The following is a 22,885-nucleotide window of genomic DNA, read 5'->3' on the forward strand; positions in this document are numbered from 1 at the left end:
TGGAACCTGGAATTTACTTCTTAAGTGAACTGCCAGTGAGACTTGGACCATAGTTTGAGGCGTCTCTAAAGAGTTTGGGCCCCTAGTGGGTATAATAGGAGCTGTTCTGGATTAAAGTCCAGTGGAGCAGTAACTTTAGGTGTGATGCATGAACCGCAATAAGATATTGGATCAACAAAATCTGATGGATGTTCTTGAGACACTTCAGGTAAAGCAGAGTCTAGGATTGTTTTTTTTAATGTGTGATAAAGTGTGGTGACTCATAGAGAAATATCCGTTTTCTTAAATGGTGAATTTGAAACCATTCCGATTTGAAGTGCCATGAGGACTGCGGCTTACTTTTAAATAGTTTAGCTCTGTGTGTGTGTCTCTGTGTATGCATATCAAAAGATATGGAAAAAAAAATGTTAAAATGTTAGTAACTGCAGAATCTAAATGAAGAATGTGTGTATATTCATTCTGTTAATCTAAAAATGTTCACAAAGTTAGAGAAAAACAAGGTTACAGATAAATAGAAACAGTGTTTTTAGTATTTGGAGCACAGTTGGATCATAAAAGTTGTAGAATCTTGGATCAGTTGGTTAGGATTATCTAAAAAGTAGGCACTTGATAGATATGTGTGGGATGGATCAGTGACTATAAGTAAAAATCAAGAGAATTTTATGAGAGCAGAGGTCATTCCCAGATTTAAAAAAGGCATATGTGTGCACATACACACAGAGACCATTAATAAGGCACACACTTGGCTTTGAACTTCCTGATGTATAAAGCCCAAAGACCTGTTATGGAGCAAACCCTGGGGCCTTAAATACTTTCTAGAGTGAAAGCTGTGAGGGAAATGACCACACAGCCCGTGGGCCAGCTGGTAGGCCTTAGTCCACAAGGATCCAGAAGAGAACACACAGCAGTTCCTCAGAGGAAGCGGGAACTTCACAGCACCGCCCAGCACTCACCGTGGGAGTTCTTGTGTGGCTCTTCTGGGGACACCCGGTGGGAGAGGGGCGGGCCGTCCAAAGAGACCCTTCTGCCATTGTGGCTCAGCTTTCCCAGGCTTGTTCGGGTGGCCTCCTGCCAGCGAGCGGCGAGCAGGACACGAAACTCCACACTGGGCCTGCATGAGGCCGCCTGGGTGCCTGCTGCTTCCGGGGATGCCTTGGCACCAGGCTGGATCCCTGGCTCTGGTTTCCAGAGTGTTCCTAGCATTGGGGGTCTGTGGCTGGGCGCCACGGCTAGTGGGAGGGAGGATGACTTTGGGCACCAGGTGTTCCTGTAGTTACCCGTCCAACAGGCTGCTTTTTGATTTAGTTAAGAATTAGAAGTTGAATTCCATGGACTTGCAGGGTTGCAGTTCTTCAGGTGCCCTTTGCTATCCCCACATCCCCCAAGCTGAGCCTGGGGACGTTGGACAGACACTATCTGTAGGGAGGGACTGGACCCTGTCGGTGTTTCCAATGGGTTGAGGGCTGAGTGCACTTGATGGATAACCAAACCAGCAACAATAAAACAGAAATAACATGGTTTGGGATAGTGGGATGTCAGTCTGTGTGCCCTAAGAGGTGAGGCGTCTCAGCTGCTGCTGGGCGTGGTGGCCGGTCAGCGAGGACTTCCGATGTGAAGATTGTTGGCTGAGGAGTAAAATAACGACTACCCAAATAGTGCTGTCCAAGTCATGGGAAGAGGGTGTTAACTGCTGTTTTCCATTGGCACTCCTGCAAAGGGCGGGCGTCCATGCTGGGAAATTCTGCAGCTCCTGACCCGTGCACCTCTGTTCAGTCAAGTCCAGTTGCACAAGATGGCTGTTTTGGTAGATCAGAAATGCTCGGATACTGGCCACGTATCAGCCTGATGTTAAAAAAGTACCGCTTCTCTGTGTTCCACACCGCCCCGCAATTGCTGGGACTGTAGACCCAGAGCGTCACTGACCAAGGGCCCCCTTCTCTTTCCTCAAACAGAGAAAATGCCGGTCCTGAAGGCGGAGGCGTCGCACTACAACGCGGACCTCAACAGCCTGCGGCTGTGCTGCCAGTGTGTGGACGTGGTCTTCTACCACCCGGACCTGAGCGACGTCGTGGAGGCGCACAAGATTGTGCTGTGCGCCGTGAGCCACGTCTTCATGCTGCTCTTCAACGTCAAGAGCCCCGCCGATATCCAGGATGCCAGCATCGTGCGCACTGCCCAGGACCTCTTCGCGGTCACCCGGGACACGCCGCCCTTCTCGGGCAGCGCGGGCCACGAGGCGGCCGGCAACCCGCCGCTGCGCGTCTACGTCAAGGACGCCCTCTTCTGCTCTTGCCTCTCCGACATCCTGCGTTTCATTTACTCGGGTACTTCCTGCGGGGGACGCTGGGAGAGTGGGGCAAGGGCAGTGCTGTTCGCAGATGAACATGGTGCAGGAGATGGAGTCCGCCTTCCTCGATGCCTGAAACTAGACCCAACTCCGTCTCTTCCTTTCAGATTGACCTTGGTTCTTTTCCCACCCCATGTCCAAGTTTTTTTTTTTTTTTAAATTCTGTCAAAAATACATACTAAACAGTTAACCGTCTTGCCCACTTGTCTGCCAGGCCCTCAGCAGCAGGAATATATTCCTGATGGTGGGCAGCTGGCACCACTGCCTCGCTCCATAACTCTATGATCTTACAGACGGCATCTGTGTAGCCATCAGTCCTTCCTGGCAGTTCCCCAGCCCGGCCCATCGCCATTCTTGTTTCTGTCTCTGTGATCTTGACCGAGTGCCACACCTGAGTTGTAGCCGTAAAGAATCAGTCTCTTTGAGGCAGGCTTGTTTCATGTGGCACCTGTTAGAATCCCTTCTCTCAGGCTGAGCTGCAGCCCTGGGGTATCCGACCTGCCTTTTGTTTAGTGACTCATCCATTGGTGGACATCCGTTAGCTGTTGAGAATTGAGCTGCTATAACCCTGGGCGCAAGAGTCTGTGTTGAAAACCTGTTTCCAGTTCTTTTTTTTTTTTTTTTTTAGTTAGATATATATATAGAGGAGGAGAGACAGAGAGAAATATCTTCCGTCTGATGATTCACTTCCCAAGTGACTGCAACGGCCGGAACTGAGCCCATCCAAAGCCAGGAACCAGGAGCTCTTCAGGGTCTCCCACATGGGTGCAGGGTCCCAAAGCTTTGGACTGTCCTGCACTGCTTTCCCAGGACACAAGCAGGGAGCTGGATGGGAAGTGGAGCTGCCAGGATTAGAACCGGTTCCCATATGGGATCCTGGGGCGTTCAAGGTGAGGACTTTAGCTGCTAGGCCACGGTGCCGGGCCCACCCACCTGTTTCTAGGTTTTTTGGTGTTCATTCAGAGGTGGATTTTCTGGATCATCTGGTTAATTCTGATTTGGAAAGGCGCTTCCGGGTTGTTTTTCATGGTTTCCACCACGGTACGTTTCTGCCAACGGTACACGAGTTTCTCCTTTGTCCAGATGCTTGCCGACAGTTGCTGCTCTCTGGGTTTCACTGGTAGCCACTTTAGTGGGTGTGAGGCGGTATCCTGTAGTTTTGATTTACGCCTCCCTAATAAGAGGTGATTTCTGTGCTTGTTCGTACAGCCACCATTCCCCCAACTGGGGGAGCAGGCCCAGGAGTGAGTTCCAGGCACCCTCATAGACTTTGTGAGTGTTCCAGTGGCTTCCTCCCCCCGCTGTGGTGGAGGATCACACACGCCTCACAATTCAAAATGCAAGCCTGATTTTGGAAACAGTAAAGTAAACTGTGTTTTCAGTGATTCGTTGGAATGGGAAGGGAATGTTTGACTTGGCAGTGATTTTAACTGTTGACATTATCTGAATTATTCATTGAGTTTCCCACAACATCCATTGAGGACTTTCAAAGGTACGTAAACATCCTGCAATCAGCTATACCCTTTGTAATGTGCTGGCAGTGAAATAGCTGGATGTATCTCCACGGACTGAAGCTGCCCGGTTCTTGATAAGCAATGATTTTTTTTTAATTGAATAATGAATGCACACTAATAGAAAGAACAGGGGCTGGGAAAGAAAAGTACCCCCACATTCCGGGCCCATCCCCAGTTCAGTCACCTCTTACAAGTACTTGAAGCATTTACCCCGCAACTGCTGCATGGATACTCCTATCCTGGGGATTATAAGGTCGCCCTGCGTGGTTGCTGTTTTCCAGGGGCTTGTCGTAACTTGGCCTGTGGTCTCTGCTCCTGCTGTCCTTGCAGGCTGTGCTGGAAGGTCCAGCTCTGTCATGCTGGGCTTCAGAAATCTCATCTGCAGCGATGCTTGGGGCCAGGCAGAGGAGGCTAGATAGACATCCGACAAGGAGGCCGTGGTACTTTGGACCTGTGGACGCCAGGGAGGTTGTCACTGTTGGCCATCTGTCGCCTAGACCTTCCCGAGCTGCAAGCAGCCCACGTTGTTGGGGCTGTTATTGGTGGTGTGCCTGAGAGTGTGCAGTTTTGCTTCTGCCGGGTGGCATTACCGCCATGATGAGAGCTGAGGACCAGCTGCTGCTATTGGGTTTCAAAGCAGAAGCCCGGGAGGGGACAAAGTCAAGATTGGGTTAAGTGCAGGGCTGAGAGCCAAGGCTGTCAGGGCCTGTGGATGATGGAGGTTCAGGACCTGTGTGGGAACTTACAGTGAATCAGGGAGGAGAGATTGGAGGACAGCACCGAGAGCCTCTCCAGGTCACGGGGAGCAGTTCACGGCCACACCTCTAGGCCTGGCACGAGATTGGCACATTTCTGCTCTGATGCCTGCCTGTCTGTCACAGCCCAGGCCGGAGGTGGTATCGGGTGTGAGCAAGGGTCTAGGGGCTGCAGGAACCATGGCTCCTGGTTGAGGAGGATGTGAAATAGCTGTTCCTACTGGGGTCTAGTAATTTTCTTTAATTCCTTGCAGATTGTAACCTCTGACTCCAGCAGAAGTTCTGTTTGTTATATTTAAGATGATGTGGAAGATATACTTACACAGTAAAGACAGTTTGGGGAGTTGGAGAGAAGCAGGGTCAGGTGTTCGACATTAGGGGTGAGCGGTGGTCCACTTCCCATAATAGAGTGCCTAGGTTTGAGTCCTGGCTCAGCCTTACTCTCTCTCTTTCTCTCTCTCTCTCTCTCAAAGAACCTTCCATTGACTGGTTCATTGCCCTAAATGACTCCCCAGCTGAAGCCAGCAACAAGGATCTCCATTTGGGTTTCCCAAATGTATGACAAGGACCCAAGCTCTTGGACCATCTTCCGCTCCCTTCCCAGGCCGTTACCAGGGAGCTGGATCGGAAGTGGAGCAGCCAGGACTCACACCTGCCACCATGTAGGGGGTACTGGTGTCTCGGGCCACCATGCATACTGGGGGAGGCATCTGGGGATGGCTGAGGTTCCTGCCACCCACATGGGAGGCCCAGAAGGAGTTCTGGGTTCCTGGCTGCAGGCTGACCCAGTCCTGGCTGTGGCAGGCATTTGGGGAAGTGACCCAGGAGATAGAACTTTGTGTCTGTTTGCTTTTCAAATGATAATGGTTTAAAAAAAAAAAGCAAGTTACAGGGCCTGGCATGGTAACCTATCAGCCGAAATCCTCACCTTGCACAGTCTGGGATCCCGTAAAGGCACCGGTTCTAATCCCGGCAGCCCCACTTTCCATCCAGCTCCCTGCTTGTAGCCTGGGAAAGCAGTTGAGGACGGCCTAAAGCCTTGGGACCCTGCACCCGCGTGGGAGACCTGGAAGAGTCTCCTGGCTTCTGGCTTCGGATCAGCTCAGTTCTGGCCGTTGCGGCCACTTGGGGAGTGAACCAACGGACGGAAGATCTTCCTCTCTGTCTCTTCTCCTCTGTGTATATCTGACTTTCCAATAAAAATAAATAAATCTTTTAAAAAAATTGAACTTTACGATCATAAAGAATGTTAAATGTTTCACATTATTAATTAAATTAGCAAGTATGTTTACCCCAATCATAGGGTACCCCATAAATATGTATAGTTTGCATGTGTCTACTAATGTTTTTTAAAAAATCTTTTTAGATATGGGAGCTATGAAAATTTTACCATGATTGGAGAGATATATATTTGATAGAAAATACTAAAAAAAAATGGGGGAGGGCTGGGGGGGAGGAACATGGAGATCTGATGGCGTCTGCGTCTCTCCCCTCTCGCCTTAGCAGAACAGTCTCACATGCACACATTTGTTTACAGGTGCTTTTCAGTGGGAAGAACTAGAGGAAGATATCAGGAAGAAGTTGAAAGATTCTGGAGACGTTTCCAATGTGATCGAGAAAGTTAAATGCATTTTGAAAACCCCAGGGAAGGTGAGTTAGTAGATGAGTTTCGGTTGACTGTAAGTTGTAACTCCTGTGCTATGATGAATATGGTGCTGAGTCCCCTGCAGAAGCCGTATGATATATGAGTAGAAATGCCTGCCTGAAGTGTATCCCTGCCATTTGGATATTTTAAGCATCAGCTTGTGTTATGTCTAACTTATGTAAGAGCTCAGATACGTGCGAGTCGTGTCTTCAGAATGTTTATTTGTGAATGCTGTCTTCTGGAACGTTCCAGGAGACACGCACCATGCAAGGAATGGAAGTCTGGGTAATGTTTCCAGCTGCAGTTAGGTTTCTCAGGAAGGGTGTTTTTGCGGCTCCCCGTCTTGGCCCACATCTTCTTCTGGAGCAAGGCTGCTGCTCTGTGTCCCGTTTTTCAGGAGGCGCCCTCAGAAGCCGCCCTTTTGTGAGACTTGGGAGAAGCCTGTGTAACCAGGTGGACAATGAAGGCTTCTCTCCTTCTCGAGGGCTCCGTGGAGATGAGGTTCAAGGTTATGCAAATACAGATGTGTCCGTGCCCATAAACTCCAACACACTCAGGCTGCACTGACTTAATCTGTGTGTATATCCGGGAAAGGCTTTAAAAGTAGATTTGTTAATTTTTGGTAAAAAGTTTAAGCCTTGGACAGTGTTTGTCTCACATGCCATGAGAAAGATTGGCTGCGGCAGATAAAAAGAGTAGGTTGTGTGCAATGCTTAGCATAAAACAGAAATGTCAGGAAAAAATATTTTCCCATCTCTCTGTACTGATGACTTGGCCAGCTCGCCAGCCTCGTTCTAGAGGTGATTTAAAAAGGCGAAATACCCCTTGCCACATGAGCTGACTCTTCCTTAATAGAGCAAATGATTTAAAAAAACAAAACATGCCGTGGCATTGACGGGGTGGACAGTTTCCAGGCTTCAGGGGAGAGGGGCTGGAGCAGCTGTCAGCTGCCCGTGCGGACGGCAGGCCTGCAGCGCCCTGGCCGTCTGATTCAGCCGAACCTTCCTTTGGTGAAGGTGTACTTCTCCCTGCATTCTCTTTGCCAAAGCAGGTGTCTTTGTGTTCTGGAGTAGCTCCTTCAAGGACCACTTGATTGGCAAGGCGGCACCGTGTACAGGTGGCTCCAGGACCAACCAGAAGTGACCCTGTGCGCTGACTCCCTCTCCCTGGGGTGGCCTGCTTCCCACTGTCACGCGTGTCGCAGAGTGAAATGCTGGTGGTGTTGATTCTCGGGACGGACTGCTAATGTTGTGTGTATTTCTTAGGACGAAAGCTTTCTGAGTTGTCTGGCAGGTTGGGCGAGGGTCCTGGTTCTGTCCAGGACCCATGAGCCAAGGGGACAGAGCCCCGAGCAATGAGTAAAATGCAAGATTTCAACAAAAGCCCTAAGTCAGTTGGAATGAGAAGGTATAGCAACATTCATATAATAGAAGCTTTCAGTCCTAATCTAGCCTAGTATTTTTAATGATGTAGAATTTTTCATATTCTAAGCATCTCTGCCTGAAGATGTTGTTGAGGCTTGTCTTAATATATCCACTGCACACAAATTAGGGCAGTACAAAGGAAGCCAAGTGGGCAGAGGTGCAGGAAATGGAGGCTGGCTGGACTGCTAGGGTTCCAGCAAGAGAGTATCTGAAAAGCCCAGGAAAGGATGGGCAGGGGCTGGCCTGTGGTGCAGCGGGTGGAGCTGTCGCTGTGATGCAGGTATCCTGTATGAACGTGGGTTCAAGTCCTGGCTGCCCTGCCTCTGATCTGGCTTCCTGCTAATGTGCCTGGGAGGGCAGCGGAGAATGGTCCAAGTGCCTGGGCCCCTGAGAGTCACCTAGGAGACCTTGTTCCTGGCTCCTGACTCCAGCCTGGCCCAGACCCAGCTGTTGTAGCCATTTAGGGAAGGGAACCAGTAGATAGAGACCTCTATGTGTGTTGCATCTGCCTGTATGCCTATCTGTCTACTTATCTATTTCTACCTCTTCCTTTCTCTCTGTAAGTCTGCCTTTCAAGTAAAATACATTCTTAAAAGAAGTATATTTGGGAGGGAGAGAGACGGGTATTATTCATTTTGAAAAGTATTTGTTTGGTTTTGCTTTTGTTGGAAAGACAGAGTGCAGAAAGAGAGGGAGAGAGGAGGAAAAACAGAATCTTGTGTCTTGTGGTTCACTCCCCCATATGCCCACAGCAGCAGGGACTGGGCCAGGCCAACATCATGAGTAGGAACTCCATCCCGGGTGGGTGGCAGGAGCCTAAACCCTGGAGCCATCGTCTGCTTTTCCAGACCTGTTAGTGGGAAACTGGATCAGAAGCAGCATAGCTGGAACTGAGATGGGCTACAGGTGGCCGAGGCTGCGGCTTCACCCACTCCAGCAAAGCACCTGTTCCCGAGAGGTGGTTTTGAGATGCTCATTCCTTTAGAATATGTTGAGCCAGTCAGCAGCAGGAGGAGCATGACATGAGAAGGGAAAATGTCCTTTTTCTTGGTTACAGATGATGTTGTTGTCTGTGCAGTTTCCTTTAAAATGCGTTTTACTTGAAAGGTAGAGCGAGGTCTTCTGTTTGCTACCACTGATGACTGTAGCAGCGAGGGCTGGGCCAGACCCAAGCCAGGAAGCCATAACTCAGTCCAGGTCTGCATGCGGGTGGCAGGGGCCCAGATCACTGAGCTGTTACCTGCTGCTTCCCAGGCAGCCACATGGGAACCGGAATAGCTGGGCCTGCAACCACACGCTCAGACGTGGGGTGCAGGCTCACGGGCAGTGACCTCACCTGCCCTGTGTGCTTTTCTGTAGTGGACAGAGTAGCTCGTATGTGCAGACACGGGTTATTAGGCATTTGTCTGAGGTTGACTACTCATTCCAGCTGCTCGCTGGAGGGTTGAGTGTTCACTCAGATCCCCCTGCTTGCCGGCCGTGAGTAGCTCTTGGGCATCTTAGCAGCTGGGTGAGTCAGTGTGAAAGCTGTCCAGAGAGGCCCCAGAGCAGGAAAGCTTTAATATTCCTTTAGACTCCAAGTCCTCAAACAGCCCCTGGGTACATTACCATCATGTTTCTGTTTCCCTGCTAGATTAATTGCCTACGGAACTGCAAAACCTATCAAGCCAAGAAGCCTCTGTGGTTCTACAACACTTCCCTCAAGTTTTTCCTCAACAAACCGATGCTCGCTGACGTGGTCTTCGAAATACAAGGTATGGCTCCGCGTTCCTGCCCGTCATTGCTCGTGCTTAATTCCAGCTTGTTGTTCTCATTCTTTCTTTCCGCTTGGATTATCTGGGACACAGAAACAACTTCTCTGTTGGGGGACATACATTACTACTATCCAAATTTCACACCAGATCTTTCAGGGAAATGAATAATAAGAAAACAAGTTAACATTGCCCTTAGCATCGTCTGCTCGAACTATGGGCTGCATTTACTTGGAGGTACCACTGACGGATGGGTGATCTCAGAGACATGATTATGGAGGTTTGTTTGTGTTGTATCTGTATGGCTCTGGTTCTTAATCTCGCTCTGAAACCAGTTCCCTGAAAGCCACGTGGCTTCTGGCTTGTAGTGTTCAGCTTGCTCTCCAGTAGTTTGGGCACAGGGAGCTGAGCCTTGGTCGGGGCTGTGCCCGGCCAGCACCAGACACCCATCCTGCTGCGTTTAGTTTTCGCTGCACTCTGAATGCCATCACCGGAGTGCCAGAGTGGCTGCTTATCTCCGGGTGGGGGGCAGGGGGTGGAGCTGCCACCCATTTCCTCCCAAGCTTCATCTTCTCACTTGGGTAGATACACACACGGTCTTAAAAATGACCTGTCAGAGACCGTCAGTTCGGTTCCAGATCAATCAAGGAGAACTTTGGAAGGCAGCTCTTAAGAGAGGAAGGTGCAAGTCTCGTGTAAGTGTTGAATGGGTCACACTATTCTCTGTCTCCAGCAAGATTTGTTTTACTTTTGACTTTGCTCACCTGCCAAGAGAGCAAGTTGGAGACTTTCCAAAGTTCCCTCTGATAAGCTGTGGTCAGTACAAAACAGAATGAGCCTGGTACACTGAAATGGGACAGCTGGGGTGACCTTGACATGTATTTTTATATGAGAAGAAAGTGAACAGAAGCCCTTTGAAGGAAGGAACAGTCAGGGGACATAGGCAGTTGTTGCCTTGAGTGACAGCTCGCTGGAGATACAGGTCTATGAACAAAAGGTAGACAGGTCTGCATTTATGAAAGTCACATAGGACTCACATAACCTCATGTCCAGAATGGTCCCATTTCGGGGAAAATCCGTGTTGTCCATGAAGCCCGTTCTCTTTGGCTCTGGTTGTGTTGGGAAGAGCAGGCTTCTGTAGAATACAAGCCGGGGGCTGGGGGTCAGAGCACACCGTGCGCATTGCGGAACAGTCGTGGGAGGAGGGAGGATGGAAGAAAAAATATCCCTCGGCGACAACCACTAGTAGATTTTGGTGTGCCTCCTTGCTTAGGCAGATCCTTCTTTAAAAATATTCCAGGCCATCAGCAGCAAGAGTTGACATGGGATATAAAACCCTGGCATGGTGTATAATTCTTATCATTGGTGGATATCCTATTACCATCCATCAGAATTTGTTTGGGTTTTGTTTTTCAAGTTGCTATGGAAGTTCTAAAATTAATCTTGGGAACTCTGTATGTGGTATAGAGAAATAGGTGCTGGGCCATGCAGTACAGCAGTGGGTGAAGACACCACGTGTGGTACCGACACCCCGTGTGGGGATCCAGCTCTCTGAAGATGACCCAAGTGCTTGGGCCCCTGCACCCAGGTGGGAGACATGGAAGCAATGCCTGGCTTCCAGCTAGCCCCGCCGTGGTGATGGCGGCCATTTGGGGAGCGAGCCAGGCAGATGGAAAGTGACCTCTGTCTCTCCATGTAACTCTGCCTCCCAAATAAATAGATTAAAAATAAAAGGAAGAAAAGATAGATGTTTTCCTTGAGACTTGAATTTGTGTTACAGGAGAATTCCTCTTATAAAATGATATTGCTTTCCTGTCTACTTGTCTGAGCCTTCCTCAGTTGCACAATTGTCTTCTCTTGGGATGAAACAAAACACAGTTGTAGATGTTTGCACTTTTGAAATCTGGAATGCATGATGAACACAGCAGGGCTGGCGTAGAAGTATGAAATGTTTGAAAACCAAGATCTTTGATAATCTCTTTTAATTGATTAGAAGACTTGAGCCGTTAAATTTGGTTTCACTGTAACAGTTTTTTCCTTAAAATAAGTCACGATTATAATATCAAATACATAAAAAAGAGTTTGTGTTTTGATGTTTTCGATTGATACTAGAAAGAGGATGAGAGATTGTATCCATCTCTCTCCAAATACCTGCCATGGCCTGGGGTTCACCAGGAACCCAATCCCGGTGAATGGCAAGGATCCAGTGACGTGGGCACCACCTGCTGCTTCCAAGCTGGAGTCAGGAGCCAGAGCTGAGGCCATGGGATACAGGATGCCAGCATCCCAGCTGGTGACTTAACCATTACCCCATGGCCAGGGCTGGGGCCTGGCCGTGACATTTTCAAAGAACAGGAGTATCTTCTGCCTGGAAAATCGGCGTCTTATCCCCCTGGTTCTTGCCCTGCGTGCTCACGCTTTGTCCTTCCGGCACGTGGAAAATGCAGTATGAATGTGACTGTAGCAGCTGCTGTGCTAGCTCCACAGTGGAACGGTGGTGACGCCAGAACAGTAGACAGAAGGGAGAAGCAGAAGTGGACGTTTTCCTAACTGAACTGTTATGATTTTCCACCCTAAACCCGTGCCTGAAATGGGCACAGAAGTGAGAAGGCTCTGCTGTGTGCTGGCTTGGTCCACGGGGATTGCTGTCTTAGCACCTAGTCACTTTGCGCCCACAGCCAGTGTCCCCAAGTGACCACAATACCCATCTCGTCAAACCATGCTCTTGCTTTTTATTTTCTTTCTAAAAATTTTTTTAATGATACCCTGTTTTACTTTTATGGGTCAGATTACACTAAGTATATGCAATTAGGAGGGTATTACAGAAAGTTCATGGAAAAATGGAATTAAAAGGTAACGCTGGGGCTCGGCAGCGTGGCCTAGTGGCTAAGATCCTTGCCTTGATCCCATATGGCCGCTGGTTCTAATCCCGGCAGCTCCACTTCCTCTCTATCTCTCCTCCTCTCAGTATATCTGACTTTGTAATAAAAATCAAATAAATCTTTAAAAAAAAAAAAAGGTAACGCTGGTGCAGGTGTCCGGACCAACAGTGAAGAGGCTGGTTGGAAAACCTTCCTTTGCTATGGGAGTGCCTGGGTTGGAGCTGCAGCTTTGCTGCTGGCCCTCCCTGTCCCTCCCACCTACCGCCAGGTCACAGGATCCCACCTGTGACTACCAGCTTGCGCCTGCTCATCCTCGTGACGCCCTGCCAGCCCTGCACAGACCATGCTGCATGGATGTCAGGTGGACGTAAGATTGCCTGAGGCGTGGGGGCCATGGGAACTGTGTCCCCATATCCTCAGATGCTGTCTTGGTGCGGTGGGGCGGGGACTGGAGGGCTCCGCATGCCCAGAGTCACTTTGCCCTAAGGAACTCCGTGTAGGTCGTGGGCCACGATGTCCTGGCCAGTCAAAGGGGAGCCCGCCTGCTCTTCCCCGGAGCAGGTGTCTCCTTGGGGGTCAGGACAGCATGCTTGGCAGTGCCCCAGTGCCTGCTGCAGTGCCATCCCCACCACCATGTGTGAGGGGCTGGTCATGTTAGGGTCCTGTCTGTCTGGTGCGGGTGCCCCCACGCTGTGCCTCGCCAGAAGGGTCTGTGTTACCACACTGCCAGGATGTCTCACCAGCAGCTGTTTGTCCCTTTTGTGCCCTCTGCAGGTACGACGGTGCCCGCCCACAGGGCCATCCTGGTGGCGCGGTGTGAGGTGATGGCCGCCATGTTCAATGGTAACTACATGGAAGCCAAGAGCGTCTTGATCCCTGTTTATGGCGTTTCCAAGGAGACGTTCCTGTCGTTCCTAGAGTACCTGTACACAGACTCGTGCTGCCCAGGTGAGCGCCGGTCTCTCTGGCCTGCTGCCTGTCCTTGTAGCAGCTGTCTGTGAGGCTGGGAGCCCGGGAGGGGTGCTGAGACCCCACGCCCCAGCCGGTGCCTGTGGGCACCCCGGAAATGGAGGCGTCTGATCTGATTGCTTGTTGACATGTGTTACACACAGGCTTCTCGGGAACTTTTCCTAAGACGTGGCAGCCCAGTTCACTGAGGGGAATTCCTTCCAAACTCCCTGACCCAGGACTGTGTTTGACTGGGAGCCATAGATGGGAGCCCCGGTGAGGGACCTCCTTGGAGAAAGGCGGGAACACCGCCCCCCCCCCCAGCCAGGAAGGGAGGCACGGAAGGCCCTTTGATTGGGCTCCACACTGTGATGGCCACCAGGTGGCGCCCTCCACAAGCGCAAGCCGCCTGATCTCAGGAGCCTGAGCAGGTAACAGAAGGCAGTGTCCTGGGTTCCAGTGCAGGCTCCAGCCCCCATCGCAGCTCTTCCTGCTGATGTGCACCGCCTGCGTTGCTGCCGCCCACTGGGAGAGAACTGGGTACAGATGCCCCTAGGCACCCGCTGCAGCCGGGTTCAGCCCATAGCGTCGCAGGCATCTGGGGAGTGAATCTGCTGGCTGTGGCTCTCCTCACACTCTCGCCCCTGTTTGCCCCCCACCCGGCAGCTGGCATCTTCCAGGCCATGTGTCTGCTCATCTGTGCCGAGATGTACCAGGTGTCCCGGCTGCAGCACATCTGTGAGCTCTTCATCATCACGCAGCTTCAGAGCATGCCCAGCCGTGAGCTGGCCTCCATGAACCTCGACATCGTGGACCTGCTCAAGAAGGCCAAGGTGAGGGGTCCTCCCGGGGTGGCGGCCACCGTTCGGAGTTCTCACAAGTACAGAGTCCCAAGGACAATCTCCAGTTCTTTTTATTTGTTCATGTATTTACTTATTTATTCTGAGATAACATTAGTTAATTTACATTATAGGCAACATCTTAGTGACCCTACTACATACAGGTCGGCCAAATAAAAAGTAAGGAGACCCCAGCCCAGCAGGCAGACAGGCAAGGGCTGTGAACAGCATTCCAATAAGAGGCTCATTTTTACTCGTATACTTGTATACTTCCTATCAATGTGTTGGGTAAATATTTAAGACCAAATCTGACAGAACACCTTGTTTGCAGCAGAAGTGACAGGTGTAGGCGTCTCTTCCTCCGCCCTTCTGCTGTCACCGCCTTTCCCCTCCTCTTTTGGCACATTAGCTCCCACGTGTGAAGGAGATGCGGTGGGGTTTTCTGCAGTCCCTAAGGAGGTAGGCTGCACGGACATGAAATGTCTCCGCCTAGTGGTGACCCCCGGCAGTGGTGCTGCCCTGGCTCCCGTGGGCATCATAGGGTCTTAAGCTCACCCCAAAGGAATGGGAAGTGACAGGGTTGGTGTGCACAGACAGACACAGTTGGCTAGGCTCGGCTGTTCCTTCCTTCAGCGTATCTGCATTGTGTGAACACACTGCAGTTCTGGTTGGTGGAGCAGGTGTGGGTGCATTTCAGTAATGCTTGCAAAACGCCCTTAGGAGGCCTGAGTCACTGGGTTCAGAATGTGGCTTGGCAGGATCTGCGGGAGACCCTGCACTTCTGGGCTTCCCAGTTGGTGCCTCTTTCTGTTTCTGAACTGGAATGTGCCTCATTCTAGGGGACAGACAGACGGTTGTGGGGAATGGCAGTGTCCAGGCCCTAGGGCCTGCAGCTCACAGGAGGCTAGGCCAGCTCTGGGGAGAAGCTAGGCGTGCTCCGTGGAGGTCTGCTTCCAACCCCCAGCTGCAGTCCCCGTCAGACATGGCCGTGTTTCTCCCATGCCACCATGTGTAGCCTGCCCTCCCAGCCCTGGCCCCAGTGATGCGCCCTGCTGGGGACCACCTGTTTCTCATCAGGAGTGTTCGCCACTGCCCACTCAGATATACCTGACTGGTTTCTTCCAACGTGACCATCTAACTTTCCTTCCTCTAGGACACCAGCTCTTTCTGTGTTATTTTGGTTCTGAAAGCTTGGTGTTATTATTATTTGAAAGGCAAAGCGACACACAGAGATCTTCCACCCACTGGCTCACCCCTCAGATGCCCCACCAACTGCTGGGGCTGGGTCCACCTGAAGCCAGGCACTGGACTCAACCCTGGTCTGCCACGTGGGTCGCAGGGACCCCAGGACCTGAGCCATCCTGCTGACTCGTTGAGTGCATGTTGGCAGGAAGCTGGATCAGAAGTGGCACCGAGCCTTGGAGTGACGCACTCACCCCCGTGTGGGACGCAGGCGTCGCTGCTGCTCCCCAATGCCCACTTCGTCTCTGACATCTTTTTTATTATTATTATTATTATTATTATTATTATTATTTGCTTTTGATTAAGCTTAAATTTACTGCCTCTTCTCTTCCTGGTGACCTGAATTTGGCAGTTTGGACTCCCAGACAGCAGGAAAGCTTTTCTCCCACCTTCCCCCAGAAGTCTGTAGTTGATGGCTCCACTTCACCGAGGGTTTCCCCTACTGGGTGGGTTTTGGTGGGCTTGTCCCTCACCAACTGCCAGCAGAATTCACTCCAGAATCTTCACAGAGTCATCAGCATTCTCTGCACTTCCTGCCCTTCCGGGTGCCGGGAGCAGCTCCCAGGTTCCATCTCTGGGCGTTCTTGCGTCTCCACCATGAGTGCACCTGCAGCCTCATCCACTTCTGTCGAGGTGGCGGGAGTGTGGGCAGGTGGCTGGGGGGCTGCTTACATCAGTTCATCCCATCCATCCCTCAGCCTGAGGTGTGGGACTTCCTTCTCTCGTTTCTACCCTGTTCTTCCAAACTTGGCTAATTCCTGTGAACTCATATTCACGCTCGGGCTAAACGTTGTCATTCATGGGTGGGCGTTTGCCACAGGCATTCAAATCCACCTGGAGCACCAGCATCCTGCCATGCGGTTCTGCTCCATCTCCTTTCTGACTCGTGCCGATGCACGCCGAGGAAGCAGCAGGTGCCGCCTGAAGTGTGTGGGTCCCTGCCATGCACCTGCAGGTCCTGCGGGCTCCTCACTTCCTGCCCGGCTGCTGCAGGCATCTGAGGAGTGAGCCAGCAGGTTGAAGATCTCTCTCCATCCGCCTCTGCCTCTGAAATAAATAATAAAAAGAAATAATGTAAAAGAATGTAATCAGGGCCTGCCAGCTGGAACCTCTGCCTGTAACCACGTGGGAGACCTGGAGGAAGCTCCTGGTACCTGGCTTCCAATTGGCTGTGCTCTGGCCATTGTAGACACTTGGGAAGTGAACCAGTGGACAGAAGATCATTCTCCCTGTCTCTCTCCTCCTCTGTAAAATAATTTTTTTTTTTAAAGAAAAGGCTAGGTAGCAAAGGTTAAATAATGTATGACTTCACTTAAATAATAGATTGAGAGAAAGTAAAACAGTGGTTATAAGGGCTAGGAGAAGGGAAAGGGGGCGCTATTGTTTAATGGATGTAGAGTTTCATTTTGGAGTGATAAAAGCCGTTCTGGCAATGGATAGCAGCTGGGTTGAGCATTTATGCGAGCGTGCGTAATGCCATTAGGCTCATCGACGGCGAAGATGGTAAGTGTCTTGTTCCATTTAATGTGTTAGAGCCATCCTCAAAGAGCCACACTCACACGCCAGGCTCTCCAGCCCACAAGTTTCTGTGCTCTGAATTGGCAGTTGGATGGGCCAGCCAGGGTCCTGGGATTGGCACCAAGGCAATTATGTTAGCAGCCAAGTTGCCAAGTGCCTGTCCAACAGCAGGTGTCAGAACTCAGATGCAGAGCTGTGTTGGGACTCCTGCTAGGCGTGACAGTGTATCCCTCGAAGCACAGCTATTCAGACGGAACATTCTCATAGAAATAGTCAGGCATCCCCCTGGGGTTGCTGGTGTTTCCTCTTCAGGCAGGGTTTGGTTTGGTCTTTAGGTTAACCTGCTTAGATGCTGCTTATGCCACTCTTCCGCTTGTGCGGAGAACAGGTACAGTCAGGGAGGGCCCTGATGTGTGGGCAGAAAATCGAATCCTCAGGAACTGCATCCGCCAGCCGCAGGCCTATGGCCTTGGGCCGCTGCGGTCACAGTGGTGCGTGCGGGCGCTTGTACTTGTGTCGGTGGGGCTTCCTCCCCGACCGGGGCAGTTGCACTGTGACCTGCTAGTGACGGCCCCTTTCGGCCCGGCCCGGCTCCTGGCGGGAAGGGGCCATACAGTGTCTCCTGTTGCTTGTCTTGCAGTTCCACCACTCAGACTGCCTGTCGGCCTGGCTGCTTCATTTCATCGCCACCAACTACCTCATCTTCAGCCAGAAGCCTGAATTTCAGGATCTGTCAGGTACACTGCCTGTCTCTCTTCTGGAAAAAATAAACTAACAAAAAAACACTTGGATGTTCTTGGTTGTCAGGTTACAGAGGTTTGTTGGCAGAAATGAGCGTTTTAACAAAATGAGCGGAGTCCATGTAATACGTCCTTCTAAATTATGCAGCGTGGTAACTGAGGACTTTAACTTACAGCCACCTTGTGTTCCAGTATTAAGCTGCACTGTGTTAACACAGGAAATTTTCTAATCATTGTTCTATTGTAGCTATTCATATTTAAATGTATTTTTTTAATATCAGAAGTAGATAAGGTGGCCAAGTATGTCTTCGGGTGGCATTAATTTGTGGCAAATGAAATCTTGGTTTTGACTCTGAGCCAGAAGCAAAGTTTAAACAGTATAGATTTTTAAAACTTTTTTTTTCTTACAAGGGAATTTAACTACTGTTATTTGTTATGGTTTTATTCTACCAAATATGTAGTTGAGTATAAACGTGTCAGAGTCCATCGTATTACACTGGAGTAACAGCTTGTGCTGGACAGAGTGAAGGGTAGAGTATACGGAAAATGATTTCTCCGGTAAATTACAAAGTTTACCACAAATGAAAGGATTTGTGTCACAGTGAACAGGTCAGGTCCAGGAGCTGGCTTGGAGTTTACCTCGTGTGCATTCAAGAAAAAATTAAGCTAAGAAGACAAAGAATTCTGCATAAAGTTTTCCTTTTTAAAACGAGTGTATTTAACAGGCGAGGAGCTCACAGGTGCATGTGGGACATGCCTGGGGTCAAGGGTATGGGAGGAGGGGCGAGAGACGGGAAATGCTTCTGTCGCCCACCCTGTGTCCCCAGGAAGAGAGATGGCCCCTCCTCGGGGTCTGGCTTTCTGGGCTCTCGGGAAGGGGCGTGCCCCCTGAAAGGCAGCATGTCCTGGCAGAGGGGCCGTTGGCACGCAGGTGGAGCTCTTTGTACATACATTTACAATATGTACCTCCAGTTGGTATTATGTGTTACATATGAGAGCTTGTGTCTCTCTGTGGGGTGGGGGAGAAGGCAGGTAGCTAGCTGGCTGGCTGCCAGAGCTCAAGTGCAATAACTTTTCTGGTTGGTTCTTTTTTTCCCCACATAAGATTTATTTATTCAGAATGTGGACAGGCAAGGAGAGAGAAAGGGAGAGAACTTCCACCTGCTGGTTCACATACCAAATGGCTGTGATCGTCCAGGCTGGCTTAGGCCAGAGCTGGGGGCCCAGCACTCCATCCGGGTCTCCCACGAAGGCAGTCAGGGACCCAGGCCATCTTGTGTTGCTTTCCCAGATGCGTTCATGGGAAGCTGGATCAGAAGGGGAACAGCCAGGATGCAGCCACTCTTTTATTGGGGTGCCAGCACCCCAAGCAGCAGCTGAGGCTGTTGTGCCACGGCACCATGCACACTGCGTGTTTTATCCCACCCAAGGGTGTTCGCCTCGGGTTCCCTGTATTCTCCAGGAACTCTGGACTTCATGCTCCTGTACAAACTGGCCCATTTCTTCCTACCCTGGGCCTGCGGCCAAGGCCAAGGGTACACAGTGTGTGGAGAGGTGGACACTGATGCAGCAGGAGGAGACCTCTGCTCCCACAGAAGGGGATGCCGGGGATACCTCGGCTGACTCCCCCAGAGCCAGAGTTCGGTGCGCCAGGTGTTGCAGAAGCAGGGATGGGGCTGACAGCATTGATCTGGTTGGCTGTTGGGCACACTTGCACACCAGCCAGCTGCTTTTGTATCATCACGGGATGGCGGAGGCTTTTGTTTCTTGAAACAGATCAGAGAGGATGGGAGCACTGGGCACCCCTTGGGGGCACCTGGGGCCATCGCTTGTCGCGTCTCAGGTTCCCTGCCAGTCCCAGTTTCCTGCCAGTATGGCCCCTGGGAGACAGCAGTGATGGCTGGAGAAATTACCTTCTATCACCCACAGGAGGGAGCTGGATGGAGTTTTTGGTTTCTGATGCTTGTCGCTGGCTGTGGAGCCTGCAGTAGCAGGTGGAAGCGCTTTCTGCATCTCTGTATCTCAAATAGATAAAGTAAATTAGAAAAAAAAAAGACTTTGGAAGGTTGAGTTGACTACAAAGAAAACTCAATGGAAATAACCGGTCGGTTACCAGCAGGAAAAGTCAGTTTTCTTGAGAAAGAAAAAGAAAATAATCAACCATTACTTGATGAGTCAGTGCTGAGTGAATATAATTGTTCATCACAGCATCAATCCTGTTGACTGATTTCATCAAAATTATGCTGGATGATTTTGAAATGGTGGTGGGTGTGTAGCAGCTTGGATTTCACACAAAGGAATCTTCAGAACGTTCGTGTAAATCCGTATTGTCAAAACACTGCTTCGATTCTTTTTTTTTTTCAGCAATGCAACCTTCTCTTTTCATTGCATTTTCCATCAGCTCTTTGAAGTGCCCTCATACTGAATGGAAAGTGGGTAGTTCACATTTTCATGCAAAATGAAATATATTCAACTCACATTCTTCTGCTTACAATTGCAGTGGAGGAGCGCAGTTTTGTGGAAAAGCACAGATGGCCGTCGAATCTGTACTTGAAGCAGCTTGCGGAATACAGGAAGTATATTCACTCCCGGAAGTGTCGCTGCCTGATAATGTAACCGGGGGTTTTACTACTTTTATTACTGTTAGGAAAAATGGGAACCCACTGAATTCCTGAAAATTCTTACCATGGAAACTAGTGCAGGTGTCCAAAACAAAAATTGCACAGCTCAGTGCATCTGCTAGTTCTCTTTGGAAAAAGAAAAAAACAATTATTGTGATCTAAAAGGGAACAAACTGTGTATAAGGTAGATACGGCTAAGGCTTCCCAAGCAGCTCCTTCCCTTAGGATAACCTGCTGCTCCCCCTCCCAGTTAAGAATTCTTTCTGCCTTTTCAAACTATCACACAAGGCTCATTTCAGGGCCTATCTGGTGAATTGCTCTATTTAAAAGAAGGATCGTTGCAAGACTCAGCGTTAACTGTTCCTACTGGGGACGAAGGGAAGACTCGTCGTGCCACAGGCAATTTCCAGGATTTGGGATGTGAACTGTTCAAATAATCGTCCCAACAATTGTGCATCTCACCCAGACAGGCCAGCCGAATCACCCGCGTGCTCCCAGGGTCGGGGACGAGGCGGGAACCCTGTGCAGGGCTTGCTTGGTCAATGTGCAGCCTGTTGGGATCGGGACCGCTCGAGGCCCGCACGCTTGCTGCAACTCTTGTTACCAGCATCTCGGAATGTTCCTGTTTGAAGAAGGGTCCTCTCCCCTTGCTCCCACTACCTTCTTTGCATCTCTCGGCAGGAAATATACCATATTTTCTTGTTCCAAGATTGTTTTCCCCTAAAAGTAGGAAAGGGGCCGAGATCAAGAGAAGGTGCTCCCTTTGGGGACCTCCGCCACCATTGGGGGCAAGAGAAGCGTGTGTTGTGTTGTTTTATTTTTAAAAGGCTCACAGTCCTTGCTCCATCATGGGTGGACCACAAGGCACAGACGCTTTCTAGAGAATGTGCTATGAAAGACTCCAGACTTTTCAAGTATGTTTGCTTGGAATTTGGATGTCATGGATTGAATGGTTTTTTTGAGCATCACAGTTATTTAGTGCGGAATGGCATGAAGCTTGTGTTGCAAGGTGGCACAGAAAGTTAAAAGAGAAGCTAAAATCAGAGATGTGTTACATGTACAGAGAGTGGCAGTGGGTAGAGGGCAGTATTCTAGTTTCTCCCGAATCTCCTATATTCAGAAATCATGCTATCAGAAGCCAACACAACTAGAGATGGAAATACAGGTTACTGTGTATTGTCAGTGTTTTTTTCATCTATAATTCAACATGGGAATGTATTTTTAATTCCCACTGACTTGAGGATACATGTAGGTTGTCCAGCTTTTCACAGGGTGGGTTATAAGTTTAATCTTCTAGTATTAGGATCCCACACCCAGTTAGCCTTCATGTGTATACGGACACTATTGCAGGTAAACAACGAAGAATCCCCTAGAGATGTATTCCAGGAGATCTGAGTTTACTGAGGCTGTAAGAGAGTACTGGATTGCCTTTTGCTTTTTATGTATTTTAGTGACTTGAGTTAACCAACTGTTGGCAACTCCCATTTGGCTCGCATTAGCCTTGGGAAGATGTACCCATTGTGGTTTTCTAGAATTCCAGTCCCATTCAAGAACTTGGCCTTTTGCTCTCTCCACAGCACCTGTTTGCCCCATCTGTATTAGGCATTCTCAATTCTCAGTCACTCCAACTCTAGGGAATACAAAGCAAAATGTTTTGTAGCAGCAGAGCAAAACATTTTCCTGAAGACATTATCTGTCATTCTGATGGATGGGGACGGTTCTTCCTAGCTGTTTGGCCACAGCTGGGTTTGGAAGATGATGCCATGTGGGCGCTGAGCAGGTGGCCGCTGTGATGCCCGGTTCCCTCCACCTGCGTGAGTGCCTCCAGCCAGCAGTCACCACTGGCCAGGGCTAGTTGGACCACTCGGCTTGGGGGATGGGGGGATTTTAAACCCACCTGGGTGGGTGTTGCTTCAGTCCCTTCGAATTAACTTGATTTGAAATAACAAATTTAAAAATATTTAGAAGTGGAGCGACGAATGCTGGTTTTGAGGTTTTTTTTTTTTTTTTTTGTAATTGAACCATGACTTCGTGACGGATGTGTGCTTTGTGTAGATCTCTGCTCTCATATATTTTGCAGCCATTTGTGCCGGGGAAGAGACTGTGGCAGAACGCAGGCCTCTTCCCTCTAGGCCAGCTCTCCCTGTTGAACCCTTTATATCCGTCTGATTATGCCATGTTCCCATCATGGGAGACCTGATTTGTAATCTGGAACTTTCACTGTCATAACTGGAATGAGCTCTGTCCAGGCCAGCACGAAGGCTGCACACGGCTAGCAGCAGAAGGCACTAGAGAGTCGGCTGAATTGTTCTTCCAAGACAAGTAAAGGCAACTATCATCTTAGACACTACACTACAGTGACACAGCTTATTAGACAAAAAAAAAAAAAAAAAAAAAAAGGGTCCTTAAAGAGTACCTTATTTTATTTAAAGTGTCTGTTTAATTCAACCTTTAATAATTTTGGAAAGGGTATGTATGTATTTTAATATAGCCTGACCCAAATTTGTATGTTTTTAGCTTTTAGTATTTAACATTTTGTAACAAATAAACCTTTCTTAAAACAGGTTTAAGGGAAGTGTTCTGTGGTTATTTTGCCTTGGCCATGGAAATGCTGAAATGATTTGAGGAATACTGTCACCTTTCTCAAGCATAATTTCCA

At 49.7% G+C, this 22,885-nt stretch overlaps 1 protein-coding gene across 1 annotated transcript in view; it reads left to right on the plus strand.

Moving 5' to 3' along the window:
- Positions 1-20,434, plus strand: part of RHOBTB3 (Rho related BTB domain containing 3) — a 37,170-nt gene extending 16,736 nt beyond the window's left edge. The window contains exons 6-12 of the mRNA XM_058656226.1: positions 1,953-2,324; positions 6,154-6,266; positions 9,319-9,439; positions 13,093-13,266; positions 13,933-14,099; positions 17,506-17,602; positions 20,106-20,434. Coding sequence (XP_058512209.1) covers positions 1,953-2,324; positions 6,154-6,266; positions 9,319-9,439; positions 13,093-13,266; positions 13,933-14,099; positions 17,506-17,602; positions 20,106-20,221 — 1,160 coding nt within the window. The 3' untranslated portion in view covers positions 20,222-20,434. The remainder of the gene's footprint in view (positions 1-1,952; positions 2,325-6,153; positions 6,267-9,318; positions 9,440-13,092; positions 13,267-13,932; positions 14,100-17,505; positions 17,603-20,105) is intronic.
- The last annotated feature ends 2,451 nt before the right edge of the window (positions 20,435-22,885 follow it).

The sequence above is a fragment of the Ochotona princeps genome, chromosome 28, assembly GCF_030435755.1.
Source record: "Ochotona princeps isolate mOchPri1 chromosome 28, mOchPri1.hap1, whole genome shotgun sequence".
Classification (NCBI taxonomy): Eukaryota; Metazoa; Chordata; class Mammalia; order Lagomorpha; family Ochotonidae; genus Ochotona; species Ochotona princeps.